We start from the raw sequence: 22,139 nt of genomic DNA, 5'->3' as shown, positions 1-22,139 counted from the left end.
TGTTTTGTGTTGAAGAACAATATCCAGCCCTTCACGCCAAGCCCTGAATAAGATTCAGAACAAGTGTAGATGGGACGTCACCTACAGCTTCCATCCAGCCAACAGCACCAGCCCTGCCAGAGAGACGGCTCAAGTTGCGCTGTACCGCGGTGCCCCTTTAAATGGGCTCTGCTTAGCACCGCCCACCCTCCGCAAAGCCAATGGGGGTTCGCCGCCCTCCCCGTGTGACCGGAAGTGGTAGCGCTCCTCTGTGCAAGTACTTCCGCCTTTAGCAGAGCGCAGGCGCGAAGTGGGCGCTGTGTTTCCGGGCCGGCGCGATCGTTGTTGCTGCCGTCGCCGAGCCGCAGGCCGACCGCCGCCATGAACCGCTTCTTCGGCAAGGCGAAGCCCAAGGCGCCCCCGCCCAGCCTCACCGACTGCATCGGGACGGTGGGTCCGCGGTCCCGGGCTGGGCGGTTTGCGGAGGGGGGGAATGGGGTCACGGGGGCTGAGGTCGGTGGGAAGCGCTAGGGAACGGGGCCGGGCGCTTGGCGGTGTCAGCTGGGATGTGCCGAGCCGGGGCTGCCCCTGCCCTACGGTCAGCTTCCGCTGTTAGCAGAGCGTGCTGAGGTGCGTGTCCGGAATGCCGCCAGAACCCACCTGACGCATCGTCATTAATGACTGCGTTTGTCGTCTTGGCGATATGGGCTGAAGGCTGGGAAGTCTGTCTCTTGTAGCAGCCGGCTTTGTATTGATATGCGATTTTTCAGGGCTGATTTTGCCACTTCCAAGTTAACGCACGTTTTGTAACGCTGACAGAACTCATCTAATAAAAGCAGCCCGATTTAGGTATGGCAGCAGGCTGTATTCCTCTCAGAGCTAGGTCAGTCCAAGTGGATTTTTAGATTGCATACGATTATAACCGAAGCAGCTTCCTTGATAAACAGTGGCAGGAATCTGGGATTTTTCTCTCAGAATGATGATCAGCACCACAACTCACTAGGAGCTGCAAGCTGTCGTGACCTTTTTTTTTAGTTGCCTGTATTTATTATGTTTCCTGTAAATGTAGTTGTATGAGACACCATCTTAACTGAAGAGCAGAGTTTCAGGTTAATCTGTAGTGACTTGGCCACCAACCACAGAATTGTAAAATTGTTTGAGTTAGAGAGGAGTGTTTTTTAAGATGTGAAATCGAGAGCCTGGGTTGGTCAGCTGCTTAGTGCCTTCTCCAAGCACGGGGTGTTTGGTATGAGGAAGTCTGTAAGCCAAGCCATTCCTGATGATATTCCTGAGCTCCATCTTTGCTTTTGCCTGTTTTGACAACATCAGTTTCTGTGGTTGGAGCTAAAATTTAGGGATGGAGGTGTTTAAGGCCAGGTTGGATGGAGCTCAGAGCAGCCTGAGCTGGTGGGCACTGCCCAAAACTGGGGATTGGAACTAGATGACCTTTAAGGCCCCTTCCAACCCAAGCTGTTCTGTGACTGTTTGGCTGTTTCATGTATTAGTAAGCATGGGCAGAAACGTACTTCCTGTTTCAAGTTTGTGAATGAACTTGTCTTCTTCATTTATATGAAGTGAGCCAACTATTTGGTAAAATGCTCGCTCTGTTTTCGTAATATTTTTTCATAATATTTAAGATTCTAGAAAGTTAAGCGTGGTTCCCACTAAAGGACTAGAGAGATCAAATGCAAAAAATAAAAATAAGAAAAGAATTACTATTGAAAGGTATGGTATGAGATATTTGGGGGAAAAAAAACATTTTCTTTAGCATGGTTCAATTCAACAGTTTGGAGATTTGGTGTTGTTTCTGTATTATTGTTGACCTTTGGTATGTTTCACTGCATCTTTTGAAAGAGTGGGATTGCCTTGTAAAATCTCTTATCCCATCACTTAATGGTATCCTTTAAAAAAAAAAAAAAAAAAAAAAAAAAGAAAAAAAGGAAAATGGACAACTGTTAAGCAGTGACTATAGCTACCTTTGGAATGTTCTTTCCTTTATATACAAAAGTAGTATGACTGACAAAAGTAGTATGACTGACCCCAAGAAAGACAGCATTCAGTACACCTTTTTTTTTCTTTTTTTTTCTGCAGTGCTAGGACAGGCATCACATTAAGGCACCTAACTAGTTGAAGGGTTCTGAATTCAAGGAGCTGATTATGTGGCTACTCTGACTGAAAGCAATTTACTGAAACCCAGGAAGCACTTCTCTCTACTTTTCTGTGCTGTTTGGCTACTGCTGGATTTTTCAGCTGGCTGTGCAGTGCCCTCCTGTCTCCCCTCTTGCTCTCCATGGGCACTTTTCTGCTCTCCCCATTTCTGCTTGCTCTCTTGCTGTGCTTCTAGTGCTTGTCTCGTCACTGCACCCAGTGGCAGATTCTATTGTCCTTGCTGGCTTAGCAGTCAGATGACTCAAAGCTGTCATGAGGCTGGTAGGAGGGATACAGTTCCTACTGTGGCATTGGTGTTCTTTTTACTTCATTGGGAAAAAAAAAATATATATATATTTTTAAAGAAGTAAGCATGGAACATGACCTAAAACAAATGGCTCGTAGCTGTGGCAGCAATATTAACATTCAGCCATGTATGTAACATATGTATTTCTATGTACAAAAAAAACTGTCATTTTGCTTAATAGGTATTTGAGATATCACATTCACTTTTTTGTTTAAATTAGATGCCCTTCTGTTTCCCTTTTTCTGACTGAAGCCAAAGAACCAGCACACTGTACCTAATTTTGCACAAGCAGGGATACTGTGTGTGCACGGTACTCAATTTATTTTTAGAAGCTTACTTCCCGTGTACTGTGTGTAATTTTCATGTAGGTGATGGATCAGAGAGCTTGCCTCCATTTCCTGCTTGCACTGGCTCTGAGAATTGCTATAGCCTCTTACCTATGAGCTGATTTGTCCCCGTGCAGAAGGCTGGGTGTGCTCCAACATGTGCTTAACTGATCAAGATTTTGAGGAGGTGCTAGACTTCCAATCTACAAGATTTAAATAATCACAGATGGCTTATTTTCTTGCTAATGAGTGAAGTGCTTGGTATAAAAGAATCTTAATGCAAATCTTTCCATGCCAGATGTGCCCGGTTAGTTGAATCTCTCATGTAAGGAATATTCCTATCAAATGGCCTGCTCAGAATGCCTCTGGCGAATGTATGCTGCTGCCATAGAACAGAGGCTTAAAAGGATCATCGAGACACTGAAGTGAATATCTGAATAACTGCATGTTTAACCATACTGACAGCAAGGCAGAATTGTAAATTTTCATCGATTGCTCTCAGCTTATGATTTGAATGTGATTATATTCAACCATCTTAGGATGCTTCTTGGGTGACAGTCCACATCGAGCATTTTTATGATGCTGTGAGTGCTGTTAATAGCATCTGTAACCATGTTCAGTTATGTAGAATCATGTTTAACCCTCTTATGCAGTAGGCTAAAAATATTTCCATAAAAACAGATATGTTGCGTTGCACCAGGACTTCTAGGGCTGGAGGTCTTTTATGGAGTCATGCAGCTGCCCTCAGGATTTGGAGTAAAATGCACAGTTTGGAGTACTGCCATGGACTTGCTGTTCCCTGGCTTCCTTTGTGGGGAGTGATGAGGAAAGTGAATTTGGCACAAAATTTCAGAATCACAGAATGGTCAGGGTTGGAAGGGACCTCAAGGATCATGAATCTCCAATCTGCCTGCCACATGCAGGGCCACCAACCTCCCCATTTAATACCAGACCAGGCTGCCCAGGGCCCCATCCAACCTGGCCTTGGACACCTCCACAACCTCTCTGGGCAGCCTGTTTTAGCAAGTTCCAGCAAAAGTTCCATCTTGTTAAATGTAGCCAGTCATCCAAATATCAAAGAAGAGCTATCTTCTGAAGGGTAATGTTCTCAGCTCACCAAAGGTAAACTTCGAGCCTTGCTGAACACGTCCCTGTGCTTTTTGTGTTCCCTTCTTACCTACCAGCATGGTGCACCTATGTTTTTCTGTTTCAGTTTAGTCCCTGGCATTGCACGTTATCACAAATGCCTGAACAGAGACTGTGATTTGATAGGGTATGCAAGGGATCATCTCAAAATGGTGAGAATGTGTTACAAGGGCAGAGCTTGCTGAAACCTTAGAGTATTTCTTGTCTTCCTTGTAGCAGGTGTTTCTGCTTTCACATTTTCTGCAAACTTTAAATTGCTCACAAAATCGTGAGTGAAAAAAAGAATTTTTTTGGTAGCATATTCAGACTAAGACCATTCTTTCCTGTACGGTACCTGAATAAAATACTAATGATTGTCTTGTGTGTTTGTTTTTCATGTCATGTATTAAAGGTGGATAGCAGAGCTGAGTCGATTGACAAGAAAATTGCCAGACTTGATGCTGAATTAGTGAAATATAAGGATCAAATGAAGAAGATGAGAGAGGGGCCTGCAAAGGTAACAAGTTTCTGTGGGATTTAAGCAGCAGAGGATGTGACTTGCACAGCTTGTCATGTAATGGAGTGATTTATCCAGTTCTTCAGGTTTTTAGAAATGCATCTTGTCTTACTGGGAAGGGATGTAAGAACTTGCAGGATTATCTCTATTCTGAATCATCTCTTAGGCACATGTCTTTGAATGGTGTTTTAACTGGTTTTTAACTTTTCCAAAGTGTACTGTAATTCGTCCATCAGAAGTAACTCCATTGCCTCCCTTCTTCCTTTTGTTAACTGAGTCAAGTCTGGTAGAGGCTGTTCTGTTCACCTGTCAAAAGAAAAAGATCTGTGCGATTCAGAAAGGCTGTAGGAAAGCCTGGTTTTGAAAGGGATGAACAGGTAAACAATATCTAATGATAAACGTATCAAATGTTTATTTAGTAATAAACATATCCAGTATAAGTGGTATTGATAAAGTACTATTTTGCAGTATTATTTGATGCCAACTGTTAAGATATGTTTATAAAGATAAAAGTTCTGTTACTTAAGTCTGACTTCATATTCTACTTCTGGAAAAAAAATCAAAAGCCTGACATAAGGAAAGTAGGAAAGCCTGAAAATAGGAAAGATACTAGAAGCATTGCATACAAGCCTGCTTTGTTGATCATTGATGCAGGGTTGTGCTCTAAAAGTGACTACTGTTAAACTGTACACTAGTCACTGGGGACTCTCAGAAAATTTAAATTGAATGTATTAGGCTTAAGCAGTATAATGCAAAATAAAGTAAAATGCTTTGCCTAATATGTGGATATTGTCTTTCAGAATACAGTGAAACAGAAAGCGTTGAGAGTGTTAAAGCAGAAGCGAATGTAAGTTTTCATTTGGCATCACTAAAGGCTGGTTTGTTGAAGGAAAGTGGCGTACTTCCATTTTTCTTTTCAATACTGTTACTTCTGAGCATCCTTAAAAGAGAAATGCTGAGCAAGCTAGTCAGCCCTTCAAAACCATATTACAGATTTTCTGTCAGCATAGTTGTGCCTAATTTGTATGTTAATATATAAATTTGGACTGGGATAAGCTGACCTACAACTGCTAATCACTGAAGATGTGCTTGGCTTGTGAACTTTCTAAAAGAGATAAAGCCAATTTTTATATCACTGATTACTCTAAATCGTGTACTTTCTGATCTTGCTTTGGTTAACTGAAAATTTTTCTGTTCTGTGTGGACACCCTTTAGGATTTCAGCAAATTTAGCTCATGTAATTGTATCTATGCAAAAAAACCACACATGAGTGTAGTAGGCAATCCTATGGTCCAGCCTGGACTAGTATATTGTCTTGGAAAGTGTTGGAAGATGGGGGAGAATGTTGGAACTGTGTGTGGTCTGTGTTCAGGGGTTCTTCACTGGAATATATTATTGCCCTGAATAGCAAGTCTTTATGTTTAACCTGGCCTGCTTTACATTCTTGATTAGGGAGTACTTTAGCCTTGAGAAGAACTATTATTTGCTTTAAAATTTTTTTTTGGGGGGGAAGGGGGTTAGATGTAAGCTTCCTTTTCCGCTCTATTCCCACCTCTCCTCTCTGCCCCAACAAAACTTCAGTGCAGGGCCTTTGTGGATTGGACAACCTGCATCTCTTCCATTAGTAAGCCATAGTGTTCATCTCCATCCTACAGTGATTCAGATTTTCATGATAACCTCACCAATACCATCAGTTAAAACAGAAGCTTAATTCAGAAGCAGCTTTATTAACTTTTTCTGAATGGTTTTTTTTTTTGGTGGCAATAAATAGTGGTGTTTCAGCACTGTTATTTGCATCATTTTTAACAGGTATGAACAACAGCGGGATAATCTAGCACAGCAGTCTTTTAATATGGAGCAAGCTAATTACACCATCCAGGCACTGAAGGATACAAAAACAACGGTACCAGTATCTTAGTCTCACATTTATTTAATTTCGTGTATTGCTTCATCAGATACAAGCATATTATTTGATCATTCTAGGTTGATGCAATGAAACTGGGAGTGAAAGAAATGAAGAAAGCTTACAAGCAAGTGAAAATTGATCAAATTGAGGTAAGCTTACTATAGTTAAATTATTAAAGAATAGAAATGGTGCACTGAAATAATAATATATTTATTTTTCATTGGACTGCCATCTTAATTCCTTCCTTATTGCTCTGGTACTGCAGTTGTCGTCCTTCTACTGATTGTTGTTTCCATGCTGAGTTCACCTGTAATCTCCTTTCTATTCCTTAGCACTTCAGCATAAATATTGGTGATACTTCCTGCTGTAACTTGTTTGGCCTCCTTTTTTCTCCTTATGTTGCTGCTCTTACATGCAGATTAGTCCTTTGCTCCCCCTGCCTCATGCCAGTGCCAAGCTTAAAAAAATAAACACTTCAAAATGATCTGTGTGACCTAGCCCTGCCTTTAGAAAATGCATCTTAGAAAGAACTTAAAATATAATTTCAAGTATGCTGTACTTAAACTCTTATCAAATGTCAGTATTTAATACCTCTAAGCTCCCTTTCCTATGCTGATTTTATTTATAGCCGCCTACATTGTAAACCTTTATTAAGTATTGGTTCCTTACTTGTACCTAAGTACAATGCCATGGGTATGCTGATATATTTCCTCAATTTTGCTGTGGCACAGCTTAGGCCAGTCCTTAGATCTACTGTTTCCTGGTTTTCAACATAACTCTGAGCTTTGGGTAACTTGTTAGAGGCTTTCAGTTCACCCTGAAGAATATTAATTGTCACACTTTGTGTGTATGAATTGCCACCTACGCTCCCCATTAAAACAGAAAAACGAGGTTTTGCGGAGATGTAGTTGCAGGGTTCCTCTTTCTGCCTGATATATTATTTACTATAATTTTAATAGTAATCAAATAGTATTGAATGTGTGTCTCTTGACTTTTATTAACACTGCTTCAAAAACTGATTTAAGAAGTAAAAATAATTATTTTGTATGCTAGAGCTATTAAACAATTGATTAAGCTCCAACTAATTTAACTGAAACCATTGCATGTGGACTGTTGAAATTATTTGCTGCTCCAGGACATACAAGATCAGTTGGAGGATATGATGGAAGAAGCCAATGAAGTCCAGGAAGCACTGAGTCGTAGCTATGGAACACCAGAGATTGATGAAGATGATTTGGAAGCAGGTGAGGAAGGTGGAGGGGGAAGTGACATTTTAATTTCACTAGCCAAATACTGAAAAGTCTTTAGAAAATAGAACCACAAAAAACTCCGCTCCAGCATAAAAGCTACATTTACTGTAAGAGCAGTAATAAACGGGCAGACCTGAAAGACTGATAGGATGCTACAGTGAGAAACAGAATGTTGTCTTTGAGTGTGAGCAAGTCTTTGTGTATCCCTGATTAGCAGCTAAATAAGGGACATCAGGATGAATTGAAGCATTCAGTATGAATTGTGTTTCTCTTTAATTTTTCCGTTTTGCAAAAGGATTTTCTTACCTGATTTTTCAACCAAAATAATTAAATTTCAGAACTGGATGCGTTAGGTGATGAGCTTTTAGCTGATGAAGACAACTCCTACTTAGATGAAGCTGCTTCTGCCCCAGCAATTCCAGAGGGCACACCTGTTGATACAAAAAACAAAGTGAGTCCTTTCCTCCTTGAAGCCAATTACTTTTTTGTTGTTATTCTTAATGGAATTTATGTGGGTGGCTTGATTTTGACTCCAATATTTTAGACAAAAATGATACTTCATGTCTTGTGTGCTTTGGATGCTGCATATATATATTTTTTATACTTCAAAGAGCTAAAACATCATTTTGTAAGTGCTATCTGATAACACCACAGGTAAAATTTAAAGGTACCACTACAGCTCTTAGCGTAATTATGCTTATAAATAAATAGACATAATGTTTTCTTCTGTTTTTGGGGCTTTACTGTAGCTTACTACTGAGAATGCTTTTATTTTGATATCAGTGGTGTCACCATGACAACTAGAGATATACTGCTTTATAAAACATATAAACTTACGCAATATATTGTGACAGGTGGAGATCTCATTGAGATTTCTTTCTTTCATACAGGATGGTGTATTGGTGGATGAATTTGGATTGCCAAAGATTCCTGCAACATAAATGTTTCAAAAGCACAATGTATATAATGAACTCCACTTTAGAAATCAAGAGGGTTTTTTTTTTTTTTTTTTTTTTTTTTTTGTAAATCCTGGAGAACTTGTCCTTCCAGTGCAAGCTTAATATCACTACATCCTAGAATGCAATATGGCTGGTGATGGTCTTTCTTTGAAGAAAGTTGTTCTACTACTGACTTTTCTATTAATGGAAAAATGTGGCACAGTTTCCTTCAGTGGAAGCAAACAGTCTAAAAGTTTTTGATTTCTTGTGTCTTATGGACAAAATAATATGTAAAGAATAGTGGTGGCTGTTTATAGTGGAGGTTTGCTTTGATTTTTGTATTGTTTCTCTTTCTTGAAACTAAGATTGTACGTTGCTGCTTTTTCTCTGTAAAATATCTTCCTTATTACTATACTTATTTGATAAAAAGAGTCAAAAACATTTTTAAACTACTTCAGTTTGGAGACTTTTATGCTATTGTACTCGTAACCTTGAAAGCTGTGTCAAATAGGGTTGTCATTATGTATTGAACTTAGACATAAAATCACTTAGATTAGCTGAGTCTATTGTGTGGTATTTGTAGTAATGGTCTTAGTCTGTCCTGTTCTCGTTGCTGTATGCTGCTTGAGCTCAGCCCTGACAGTGATGGAGGCTGGCTCCAGCCCCAAAAGCACCCAGTGCTTTAGCAAGGCTGCACTCGCACAAGGCTTGCTTTTGCCATGGTTCTCCTCCTGACGGGAGTTACTCAGCAACTAATTATGGTCAGATTTTTGGGTAGTCCTGTGTGGAGACAGGAGTTGGACTCAATGATCCTTATTGGTGCCTTCCAACTCAGGCTATTCTATCATTTTATGAATTAGTCTCCTAGCAATAAATAATCACATAAAAACTTCTTTCTCCCATTAGCTCACCAGTTGTGAGCATGAGACTGCTGTAACGCCGAAGATGAGTTCTCACACCGTGAGCTAAACCTTCATTTGATAGAAAAGCTAATTTGTAAAGCCACGCTTGGGTGCACAAACATCTGTACAGAGCGAGCTCTGGGCAGCAACAGGTGCTTTTTACAGAGCAGCGTGGAGCTGCAGTCGGAAGCCGGGAATGCCGCAATTCCTGCGCGCAGGTCACAGCACGGCTGCCCTCCCACCACGCACAGCCTCCATCGCCGGGCAACATGGCGGAGTGAGTGCTTGCCTCTCACTGCTTATTCCCGGAAGTGACGTCACTCGTCAGCTAGACGGTGTTGAGAGGGCGGGGCCTCGAGCGGAAGTGACGCAATATTGGTGCGACTGGGCCGGTGCCCGCCGACGACTGCTCTGTGGCGGTGCGAGATGGCGGTTCCCGGCGCCCCCGTTACTGTTACCGTCACGTACAGTAAGAGTCGCCCGGGGATGGTGGGTGTGGGGTGTGCGTGTCTTGCTTCTATCGTTAGCAGCCGACCGGCTGGGCGGGATGGGGGCCGCCCAGAGCGGCTGCGGGCTGTGGTGGGGGACTCCGAGGCCTGCATGAGGGAGGGAATGGCCGAGCGCTACTGCGGCTTGCTGCAGGTGGCACGGCTGCCCTTGTCAGAGGGCGTGGAGCGAGGATCTCTTCTAGTAGCAGTCTCCTTCTAAATAGTACTTGTCAGAGCTGAAGTCGGTGCTGTATAGTGAATGAAGTGCTACCTGATGGGCTCTCATAGAATGGCTTGGAAGGGACCACAAGGATCATCGAGTTCCTCTGGCAGGGCTCCCAACCTCCAGATCTGGTATAGACCAGGCTGCCCAGAGCTCCATCCAACCCGGTCTTCAGTACCTCCAGGGATGGGGCATCCACTGCCTCTCTGGGCAGCCTATTCCAGCATCTCACCACTCTCTGTGTAAAGAACTTCCCCCTGATATCCACTGTGTTTGGTGGAATGAGTGTATGGATTTCAGGTTTGGGAGATACGATATTGCAAAGAAAAAGGTGAGAGAATATTTTTATCTTTCCAGTTGTTATCTGGTAATTATTTAGTTATTAGCTAATAGAAAGCATCCTTTATCTGTAACTGCAGCTTCTGGCAGTTTTTGTATTAACGTTGTGAGTGAATACAGGGAGAGGTGGAATTAAGGAGTAAGAAAGAAAACAACAGCACAACCATGTGTATCACTTCACCAGTAGAAGATAATGGATTGAAGCGTAAAGATCTTGGAAACATGCCTTAGTTCTTTTAAATTGGTATCATTGTTTACTTATAAGCTGTGATAACCATTTCTAACCCATGTTGATTTCATTCTTGTGTGGATCAATGGTAGAGTTTTTCTTGCGGTCTGTCCAAAGTAGTTTTCATGATTTATTTTTCAAAGTTTTTCTGTTACAAGGTGAACTTCAGCTGTTCTCTTCCTCGTTTCTGTTTTTTATTTTCCCTCAAATGCTGATAGTCACAGCCTTTTACACAAGGAAGCTGCTTGTTTCACAGCAATCTTCTGAAATGCAACAAGATCAGGACTGAAAAGTTCTGTTTATTGATGTGTTGTTGGCTTTCTTTGTTCATATGTTTTTCCTCCAAACAAACAGGGAAGAAGGTCTGTCTATGGAAAATATTTCAGAGTATGTTACTGTGATTTTTGAGCTTAAAACCATTTTGGAATTTAAAAATACTATTAGAGGTGTTTGCAAGTTTTTATTCCCCAGTGTAGCCTTATGTGTGACCCTTGGTAGGCTGGAGCACTTTAAAATTAGTATTTTTAATGCTCTTCTTTGCAGAAGATTAATGTACTTCAAGTTAGTGTCATAAGAATAGTTTTCTTTCTAGTGTTTGTTCTGGAGCTTTCTTTTCCTGTAAATTTAATTTCCGTTTTAATTTCCCCCGCACCCAATGGTGGCTGATTCCTGTGGGTACTTTCAAATTGACTGATCTTGAATGTGTGGGAGCAGAGGGTTGTGGAAAGTTTCTGTTGTGATGCAGAGATTAATAGACATCTTCCTTGTTTTTTTTGTTTTTTCTCTGAGATCTTCCCGCTGTTGGCGTGCAAGTAATTTAGGGAGCGTAGGATGTGCTGCTAGCGAGAGGTGACGTATAGGGTGGGATTTCGCAAGGTGGCTAAGGCTGCATAGCAATGGTATTACAGGCAAAAATAATCTTTGGACTATGAGAATTCTTTCAGATGGAGAGGAGACAGCGAAGGGATTGCTTGCCTTTTGTAAAGACTAGGGAGTAAAGGAAGTGATAAATCATCTCTGGTTCCCCGAGATTTACAACGTCAGAAGTTGCCTAGAAGTAGGATGTTAAAGAGGTGAAGAAGGTGTGGGCTTTTGTACTTGTGGGACATTTAGACCACGTGCACTGTTTAAAATTAGATGGGAAATGGTATGGAGAAGGACCACTGTGCCAATAGAATACTTCCAATTCAATTCTTCAGGTTATTAGAAAGTATGAGAAAATTTTCAGCTGAGGTGAGTCACTTTAAGAGGAAGGAGTTCAACAGAACAGCAGTAGTTATGGCACTGAGAGACATGGCTTAGTGATGGGACTTGGTAGGTCAGGTTGATGGTTGGACTTGATCTCAAAGATCTTTTCAACCCAGGTGATTTCTATGATTCTAAGAATACTTTCATTTAAGATTAAAATTATGTGTAGGAACCACTGATTAGAGAATTTTCTACATTATGGGAAATACATATTAGAAACTGTTTTCCTGTGATATTTTCTAGATAGTAAGTATCACTTATTTTACCCATTATATTTATTTATTTTATTAGGTAATGAAAAACACAATATTCAGATTGCTTCTCAACAGGAACATGGTGAGCCTACGCTGCAAGACATGGCTGTGCTTATAGAACAAGTCACTGGTGTTCCAGTTTCTTTTCAGAAACTTATATACAAAGGTAATTTATAAATCTGTTGGTTTTTATAAGAAACAGTAGGTTTCATCTTAGTCACTTGCAGGTGTCCTTGTTTTGAATGTCTTTAAAAAGATGTTTGTATGGCACTAACTACAATTAGTAATGTTTTGACTGTTTTTTTTTCCCCCTCCCTTCCTTTCCATTTAGGGAAATCTCTGAAAGAATTGGAACAGCCATTGTCAGCACTTGGTGTTAAAAATGGTTGCAAAGTCATGTTGATTGGGAAAAGGGTTAGTGTTACTTTCAGAATTGCTTTTTTTTTTTTTTTCTTCCATACGTCATCCTAATTTCTGTTAATGGTTCAGCTCCTGAACAGATACTGGTTACAGCATAGAAGTAATCTTGTTTACCTACTCACAAACCTGAGTTCAGTCTTGCGTTGTACTGCAAATAATGCTGCAGCTTGTATGTTTCTGAAATTGCATTATTGGCAGGCTTGTGCTGAATTTGATCTTTGTCACTGCTCATGAACCTCCCATCCACTGATGACCTTTTCTGCCCATTTCATTTTTCTAATGGGGAAAAAAAAAACTGTTGGTACTGAATTTGCTGGATTGTTTCCAGCAAAAAGATCTGTGAGTAGCTTTATCAAGTAAAGTATGAGGTAATATCACCTGATCTGTAAGTTACTTCTATTTACAAGATGCTGAAAAATCTGCAGCAGAAAAATTGCTTGTGCTTTACGTCTTCCCTTCAAATTTGTATCATTAAATGTGTTTATATATGTCGCCACATTTACTGTATCTGTTATTAAGTTTTGGAAGAAGCTTATATGATAGGTGCTAAATTATGGAAAGGATAACCACAGTGCAGTGTATATTTTAAGTCAACAAAAACCTTTGTGTCTCTTACCACTGTTGTTGCTGCTCTTTAGCTGCCTAGTGATTCTATTTGTTACGTAGTTGTGAATATTATACTTTTGAATACACAGAATAGTCCAGAAGAAGAAGCTGAATTAAAGAAGTTAAAAGATCTGGAGAAGTCAGTGGAGCAAATAGCTAATAAGTTAGAGGAAATTAATAAAGAGTTCACAAGTATCCAGAAGGTATGCCAGCTTTGTGTCCTTTTCTGTCTTTGTAAAATTGTTTTACAGATATATACTTAAAAAAACAAAACAAAACAAAAAACCAACAAAATGATAACAACAAAACCAAAAAAAAGCTTGCTTAAGTTTTTGAGTAGTCAGTAATAGGCTGCTCCACTTAGCTGTCCTTGGAGAAAATAGATATTTTTTTACTGAATTCCAAATGTCATTTTTGAGTTTCTGAAATGGAGAGATACATAGCAGTGTTTGGAAAAAGGTAAATATTGTATCTTATTGAATAAATGTTATTTGTAGGTCTTGAAAAATGGAGCATTTCTGTTATAGTTCAAAGAAAAATACCTGTTACTTCGAGTTTTGTTTAACCTAAAAGGAAATATTACAGATTTTACTGGTTGATTTTATACATTGATAGAGTACAGATTGAGATGGGAGTTCCTTTTGTACTTGAAACTACAATAAAATATGTTTTTTGCTGTGTTGTGTCAACAGATTTTTCGAGGCTGAGCATTCTGTAAGGTGTGGAATGATTTTCTTCCCTTTTTTTCTTTATCAGGGGTTTTTAGCAAAGGATCTCCAAGCAGAAGCTCTAAAACAGCTGGACAAGAGGATAAAAGGAACTGCAGAGCAGTTCATGAAGATCCTGGAACAGGTTGATGCCATTGTAAGTAAATGACCACAGAAAATAATCAAAACCAAACAGAATTTTAAGAGTGCATCTTTCTTGTAAATTATTTGGTATTTTAAAATATGAACTAATTCATTTCGGCTTTCAAAAATAGTTAATTGGCTTGCAATTCTTTTCTTTGATAACCAGCTCTTGCTCCTGTATGTGTCCATAAGACTTCTTGGCAACATCTGTTTGTAAGTGGTGGCCTTAATTCCTATGTATCCATCCCCATTCTACAGAAAACCTTCATTTGAGGCAGCCTGTTGAGATGACATGAGATGGGTATCTTTCATTCAAGTTCTACTCTTTTAGCTTGTCTTGGCAAACTTTACTAGTAAACTTTACGATAACGGTGTGATTATCTATCTACTCATATTCTTTCTAGTACTGGTCAGGGGACTTCCAGGTTTAGTACAAGATTTTGGAAGTCTTATAACCTCTTAAGGGAATAATGGAGTCCCTGTGCCTCAGTTTTGTCTCTTGTGGAAAACATGGAAACTTCTGAGAAATTTCTGTGCAATCTTGTAGATATGTGTAGTTGAATGGAATCTTGCAGCCATTCAGTGTACTGACACTAGACCAGGTCAGATGAACAGACCACCAGCTTTATGGAAGATCTCTTAGACTTACTGTAGCTGTGCAACGTACAGAGGTAGCAGCACGGAATGGTGGTGAGGTATGTGTGAGCAGTAAATGGACTCTACTGAGGTTAAAAAAAAAAGCAGAAGAATGTAAATATTTTGGAAAGTAGTTTGTCTACAACTAGGAGTTTTGTCTGTATTTTATAGTTGCTTTATACAGTATTTAATATTCCTTTTGTTAATCAAGAAAAAAGCAAATCCTGGCAAGTGTCTTGAGTATTATTCATGCTATAGGTGTGCTGGAGATCCAGTCAGCATGGTTGGTTTTTTAGCAGACTGAGCTATTTTCTAATGACACAGAAGCATCAGTGCTTTGTGGAAAGCAAACAAATCAGCCGCTCACACTGTAAATGTTTCAGTTTGTTTATCTGGCAGAATTGTTGGGAAAGCTTTTTGAGGCATCTGTCATACGTCCTTTGCATTGATCAGAAACATGGAGCTTGATACAAAATGAAGTTTGCGTGGTTACAGAGAGCCAAGGATGAGAAAGCAAGCATTTTATTTTTGTCTGTTCTAAAAGTGTTATCTTACTGTCAGCAGGCAAACTCATTAATTAGGGGAGCTGAGTTTGGCACCTTTTTACTAGGGTCCATGTCTGTACAGATTGTGAATTTGAAAGGTGTGCTCAGCTAAGAAATGTCAGAAGTAGTTGGGTTGTTGTACAGTATTGGAGTGGGACTAAAATATGGTGTCACTGCCAAAAGTGTGAAAACATAGCCTTGAAGTAGCTCAGTCTTGAAGCTTTTGGGTACAGTAGGTGTAACTTACATGTTTTAACGTTTGTTTAAAATAGCTACTGCTTCTATAGTAAGGGGTGGAGGGATCCTGTGAACGTCTAACAGATTGGGCCTTTCCATAAGCTGCAGATGTTTGAAGGATTTTATTATTATTCAGGAGGAACACTAGTTTGGTCTTGTTCAGCACTTGGTTTGTCTCTTTGCATCACCAGAAACGCATTTATTTTAGCAACTGGAGCATCTGGTCAAGGAGTAAAAGTCGAATCACGCTGCTTATTAAAGATCTCAGGAGAACACAGAAAATGCTTGACTTGACCACAGTTTAAAAAAAAAAAAAAGAAAAAAAAAAAAACCTGAAAAGTTTCTTCATGAATAAAAGCTTTTCTGAGATTATTAGGAAAATTTGAAATGGCAGACATGACACTACTTACTTCTTATGATCCTCCTTTAGTTTACATGAAGTCTGATATCAATATTGCAGTCTGAGAGATGAGATTACTTTGTTATCATGATGATGTTTTCATTAATGACAGATATGGAATCCAGAACACTGCAGAGAAACAGTGTTCATACAAGTGAAAAAAACCTATTCTGAAATGCAAGACACTCATAGTTACATTCTGGTGGCTCATGCTCCTTGAGGATTATTTGAGTTATAATTCCTCTGTAAGCCTTACTTAAATTACCATTCTGTTCTGATGAAGCTTTTTGCAGTCTCCTCATTCCTGCTAATACTAAATTGACATTTCAAAGATTGAAAGAAGGAAATACTCCACAACTAATATAATTGTGCTGTTAACATGCAATTTGCTGGCTTCTGTGAAGTTCTGTCACTTACACTTGGAATGATGAGAATTTATTACTAAATCTTTGAATATATTTGGGTAAATGAATATTGGATAAGCTTTTCATAATAGTAATTCTTAAATCTTGTAGTATGAATCATAAGCCTGAAATCAAAGCCTTGGGAGAAATTTTTTTCTGAAGCATAAGAAGCATAAAAATACTGTCATCTCTTCAGTGAAAGCAGAGCTACCTTGTTGTTACCATTTGTGCATTCACAAATAAAGCAAGCTGCCATTTAATGGCTTGTTTTAAAGAAGCTGCTATTTACTTAGATGAGAAAGCTTCAGAGTTAACATAATGTGCTTACCCAATGTACTGATCTGTTTAATTTTAAATTTAAAAATGGAAGGACTGGTACTCAATTCAAAGAAACAAACCAACAAGCTATGCACTAAAATACTGAAATACATTGTTTTGGAGTTCTGAAAGAAACTAAGAAAAATGACGACACCAAAAGTGATGTTACATAGAGTGTCAGCAAAAATCCTTGTTTACAACTGATCAGCATCGGTGATATGTGGTAGTTTTTGTAGTATCCTGAAAATAGCCTGTGGGATAGGATTAAGGTAGTGTGCATCAACTATGTTCTTTATGCTAAGTGTTTCTTGTGATTGTTTCATCGTCATAAAAGTGAATTGTGTTGTTGAAAACAAACAGAAAATAGGATTTTTTGTGTGGTTACAGGGTGTCATTTCTAAGATCTCTTACGATATCTCATTTAACCTTGTAATATTTTTAATCTTTGTTTTCCTCTGTGAAAGCTCTAAATACTCCAAAGGCCTTCATTATTGTTTATGAATTAGAACTAGTGTTTGAAGAGTAGTCACACACAGCATTAAACTAACCTTTTCAAATGTTTTGAAATGTCTCAGGAGCATTCAGTTTCTGAAAGAAAACATCTTACAGGATCTTTTCACAATGTCCTGCTTATCGGGAGGAGATTTAATGTGCTGCAGTGAACAAAGTCTTAACTATAGTACACAGTGCTAGAAAATAGAGTTGTAAAGAGCAGTTTAGCTTGTAAAATGAATAGTGTGAAAGCATTGTGCTTTCAAAAATTCTCATTTTAGACTATTGTAACTATTGTTGAAAATGTGACAACAATTTCTGAAACCATTTCATGCTGTAATTCTGAAGGATATAAGATGGCAGAACATATGAAGAAAGGATTGTAGGCAGAACAGGCTCCTGTAGGAGAATTTACATTTTGAATGACACACTCCTGGACTTAACCTGATAACTTACTTTCAAAGGTGCTTCTTGAATAAGAGCATTATATTTCTAAGAATGTTCATGCAAGTTTGATAAGAATAATCTGTATGGATGTTCTACCTGTTTGAATAAAAAACCAACAGCATAAACCTGAGTGCTTTTTGCACCAACACCCCAATTTACCAAAACAGTTTAACAAAACAACCAAGCACCTAACAATTGCTGAGCTGATGTTACATGAGCATACTGGGTGGAAGGAGTGTGGAAAGTGATGCAGTTTGAATTAAATTAAGAACTGTCAGCACGTAACACTTCACATCTGCTACCTTCCATGAATAAATTGCAGAGAATAGCAGACATGCAGTTAACAAGACTGCCAATGCCTGTGTTACTGGTGACATGTTCTAATTCTAGCAAATGATTGAGTTAATGTGTTTGTAAGAAATTAATCCATTTTAATAGTGTGTAAACAAAATGAATTTGATGCTCAGCAGGAGTTAACGTGCCAGAGTAGACGGAAGCAGTGTATATACAAGAAAGAGAGCTGTTGGAGAGGATCCAGAGGAGAGCCACAAAGATGATCAGGGGACTGGAGCACCTCCCCTACAAAGGCAGGCTTGTTCAGCCTAGAGAAAAGAAGGCTGTGGGGTGACCTCATTGCAGCCTTTCAGTAGCTAAAGGGAGCCTACAAACAGGAGGGGAATCAACTCTTTGAAAGGGTTGACAACTGCAGGACAAGGGGAAATGGTTTTAAGTTGAGGGAGAGAAGATTTAGGTTGAATGTCAGGAGGGAAATTCTTTACAGAGAGAGTGGTGAGGTGCTGGAACAAGCTGCTCAGAGAGGTTGTGGATGCCCCGTCCCTGGAGGTGTTCAAGGCCAGATTGGATGGGGCCCTGGGCAGCCTGGTCTGGTATTAAATGGGGAGGTTGGTGGCAGGGGGCTTGGGGATTCATGATCCTTGAGGTCCCTTCCAACCCTGGCCATTCTGTGATTCTGTAATTACTGCTTTATGTTACCTGAAGATGTGGTAGATTTGCTAGCTCAGCTGTTTACAGTCAGCATTCTGTATCCCTCGTTTTCTGAATTCATGATTTTTAAGTCCTTGTGTAATTATCTTCACTGTGCAGGCATGGTGTTTTCAAGATGCCTGTTGAGAGGATTCAGATCTTTAAATACATACACTCTTTGCAGTATGTCTTATATGTTAACTTCAACATTAAGTACATCAGCTTGTTTATTTTATTGCAGAATCTGCCAGAGAACTTCAATGACTGCAGACTGAAAAAGAAGGGATTGGTGAAAAGGGTTCAGGTGAGTTTTCTTTCTTTTTCTTTTATCCCCTCCTTCTTCTTTATTACTGCTGGACACTTGTGTATCAGTGAAGATGGGGGTTCATGTTGACTTGGAGTCTTGAGAAGTAGATTCATCTTTGATTTAATGACAACTTACTTTAGCTTTTGACTGAGAGTGATCGTCCCTCCCAACTGTGGCTACACAACTGTGGCTATGTATTTTAGGAAGGATTTTAAAAGTGCAAGCCCGTCTGAAGCTTTGTGATTCTTACTGTTGATTATGAACTTTAACTCAAATAGTTCAGTGGTTGGACCAGTGAGGTTTCTTTATCAAGCCCTGTGTTTCTGCTAGATTCTGAGTAAATGGAATTATTAAAAGTAAAAAATGAAAACTGACCACCAAAAGGTGGTCACTGAATTGGCATCTTCATATTTATGACGGAAACTTTAGTTTCTGTTCTTAAGAAGCAGTCTACCATTGCTGTAATTACATCCTCTGTAACACTTTTTTTTTTATTATTATTTTCAGGCTTTTCTTGCCCAGTGTGATACTATTGAAGGAAATATTGGACAAGAAATGGACAAGCTACAGTCAAAGAACTTGGCACTGGCAGAATGAGGCATTACCCTTCATAATTAGGAAACATAATTGCTCTATGAGCAAGAAGAAAGTTTGCTCTTTGTTTTGGAGCACATATTCAGCTTTTTTGTTTTATTTAAAGCCCAGTCTTTTAGACTGGAAGTAGTCAATTATTTCTTGCTGGTTGTCTTGTTTGCCACTTGGTTAGGCCTACTGTTTTGAAAAGAAAATCCTTCCTGAAGAATTGCAGAAATAATCTTTGTGGTGAATTATGTATCTTATGGACAATTGTTTAGTTAACTATGTAACAGAGTTTGCAATGATGGGCAATATTTTCTGATATGTTTTTGAATTTATTTACAACTGAAATGAAAGAAGGTCTATAACCATATAAGTGCCATATGTTGCAATTTTAGGACTTCAACTTGATTGAAAAAACACTGAGACAATATCTGGGAAAGTTCAACATTATAGTAGACGGTTCAGAGCAATAAGAAAAACCCTACACATTTATATTAATGTTTGTATGCATTTATAAATATAAGGAAGCTTGACTATAAGGGAGTCGTACCTATTTTAGCCTTAAATTGTCATAATAAATGGAATGTACTGTAACATATATGGTACTGAATTCTGAATGGTGCTTTAAGTTGTTAATGAGCTTGATACAAGTGTACATGTTTATTTACATGTAATTCTGATGTACTGTGTCTTTTATAGCTTATTTTGATTTTTTTTTCTTGATAGGGATTGAAATGAGATCACATGCTGCTCATGCACAAATGGGGCACTTAAAACAAGGTATAACTAAGGAGCTGTTTTGAAAGGTTCTTTATTTTTTTCTGGTTTCACTGAATTCATCACGCTATATTTATTGGAAAGATTGCAGTGATTATTCTGCTATGGTAACTAGTAAATTTTTGTAGAATGTTACAAAGTGGCATAAATTTATTTTAACAGTGCTGTGTGAGAATCGGTCATAACCTCAGTCACATTGTGATACGTGCTATGCTTTGCCTTCTGTGTTAGCTTAAAAAAAAACAACAAACAAACAACAAAACAAAACAAAAACCATAAGCTTTTGCTTGAGATAACACATTTCAGTGGGGGCAGCCAACTGTGCTTGCAGCTGTCAATCAGAGCCCACAGCTGATGTAACTACAGTAGGAGTTGTTTTTTTCACTGATGCTTCTGATAGACTATGGCATTGGCTGGTGAAATATTGACTGCACTGAGCCTGTTTCTGTAATAAAAAAAAAAAAACCACCACAAAAACAACAAAACCACCACAAAAAAAGACCACAACAAAGCATTGAGCTCATAAGCAAAAAACTAAGCTTTATAACTTATTAGAAGTTAAAGTGTTTCTTTGGTATTTGTAATTGGAGGAACATTTTAGTGTAAAATGCCATTGAATGAATGAAGGGATATCCACATGTTAAAAAGGTTCACTTGTGTTCTAAAAATGTCTTTTGGCCTTACTAAGATTGGAGTTGCTGTATTCTTGCTGTTAACCACTTTCTTCAAGGTTGTAGTTTTTGCATTTAAAACTCTGTCTTTAGCATTTGTGGAAGACTTTAAGGCCTAAGTTCTTTTTAAGTTTTACTGTCTGGAGTTAGAGAATGATATGTTTGGTGAGTGTGCATTTTTTTCCTAGGCCTGCTATTCTGGTCCTGTATTTTCCCAACATTTCAAGGTTACAGGCAGGAACAGTTGTAGCCATTTTTTTGAAGCCCTAGCTTGGTGCTTCTGGGCCAGATTTAGCTGACTCTTAAACCTCCAGCATCATTGTTGCTTAAATCAGAGGATACAAACTTACCCACTTTGTTGTGATGCAAAGGATCCACACCTTCTCAAATAGGTGTGCTCTAAGGCATTGAACTTTTACAGAAAAGCAGAAGAGAAACGGGAGCTGTGGGCATGGCTAGCAATGTCTTCTACTTCTGCTTGATATTTTTCTCTCAGGTAAGAACATAGCATCACCTTTTCAATCTTTCCATCAATGGAGAAGGCTACTGGCTTCAGCTGTTTTCCATCTCTCCTACCCAGAAGTTGCTGTTTCTGGAGATGTGTTTGCATGAGGGTGTCCTTAAGCCATGTGGGCTAACTGAAAGATTTTACACAGTACTGCTTTTGATAGTCTGGTACTTGGAGGCAAAAAGAGGGATTAACTTCTCCCACCAGCACCTCTGGATTCAGCAAAGTGTGTGTCCTGAGCTGAAGACCTCAGGCAACTCTTCCTAACAGAGTGTTTGGTTTCTAGGACTAAAGTGTATGTGTATGCAGACAAACTCCAGCAGTATAAAGTTGTTTTGACTGCCAGGTACAAAAAAGTACTTGATTTCTTGTGGAAAGTGGATGGTTGCATTTTAGTGTTACCTTTGCGATACCTGTTTTGGTGCTGAATCAACCCACGTCAGAAGACAGCCAGGCTGCTCACCTCGGCACTGCCTTCACTTTGCCTATCGTCTTCCTCCCGCTGCCATTTAGGCAGAATATCCTGCCCAAAAATTTACGTTTGTGGTATTTGGAGTTGAATCACAGAGCTGCTCCCCTCCCCCCTCTGTATCCGTATGTAGGCTGCGGTGCCAGGCACACCGGGACAGCCCTCCTTGCAGGGTCCTGAGCCATTCTGTGGGTGATTCTGTCAGAACAGCAGAAAATACGCTGGTTTTGGTGAACTTCTCAATGAGAAGTTCTCACAACTGCTGTTACTGTGAACTTAGAGTAGCGCTTGCTGCTAGGTTAGGGCTTT

The 22,139-nt window shown here is 39.3% G+C and overlaps 2 protein-coding genes across 3 annotated transcripts; both read left to right on the top strand.

The window, feature by feature from the left end:
• The first annotated feature begins 276 nt into the window (after positions 1 to 276).
• Positions 277 to 9,052, top strand: CHMP5 (charged multivesicular body protein 5). Its single transcript, XM_052704601.1, has 8 exons — positions 277 to 429; positions 4,298 to 4,402; positions 5,203 to 5,249; positions 6,212 to 6,305; positions 6,386 to 6,457; positions 7,444 to 7,552; positions 7,897 to 8,009; positions 8,449 to 9,052. The coding sequence occupies exons 1-8, from the start codon at positions 361 to 363 to the stop codon at positions 8,497 to 8,499; spliced, it is 660 nt and encodes a 219-aa protein (XP_052560561.1). The 5' UTR covers positions 277 to 360; the 3' UTR covers positions 8,500 to 9,052.
• A 686-nt stretch (positions 9,053 to 9,738) lies between these two features.
• On the top strand, positions 9,739 to 20,321 carry BAG1 (BAG cochaperone 1). Of its 2 annotated transcripts, none has more exons than XM_052704602.1 (7): positions 9,739 to 9,867; positions 12,217 to 12,345; positions 12,511 to 12,593; positions 13,295 to 13,408; positions 13,962 to 14,069; positions 18,761 to 18,823; positions 19,334 to 20,321. In XM_052704602.1, the coding sequence occupies exons 1-7, from the start codon at positions 9,825 to 9,827 to the stop codon at positions 19,421 to 19,423; spliced, it is 630 nt and encodes a 209-aa protein (XP_052560562.1). In that variant the 5' UTR covers positions 9,739 to 9,824; the 3' UTR covers positions 19,424 to 20,321. The 2 variants fall into 2 exon arrangements, with proteins under 2 accessions (XP_052560562.1, XP_052560563.1); XM_052704603.1 differs by having other exon boundaries at positions 9,786 to 9,887.
• Positions 20,322 to 22,139: the final 1,818 nt, after the last annotated feature.

Source organism: Tympanuchus pallidicinctus, unplaced genomic scaffold (genome assembly GCF_026119805.1).
Source record: "Tympanuchus pallidicinctus isolate F22 unplaced genomic scaffold, pur_lepc_1.0 scaffold5, whole genome shotgun sequence".
Taxonomy (NCBI): Eukaryota; Metazoa; Chordata; class Aves; order Galliformes; family Phasianidae; genus Tympanuchus; species Tympanuchus pallidicinctus.
Note: the sequence above shows the minus strand (reverse complement) of the source record. Positions and strands in the feature narration are given on the sequence as shown.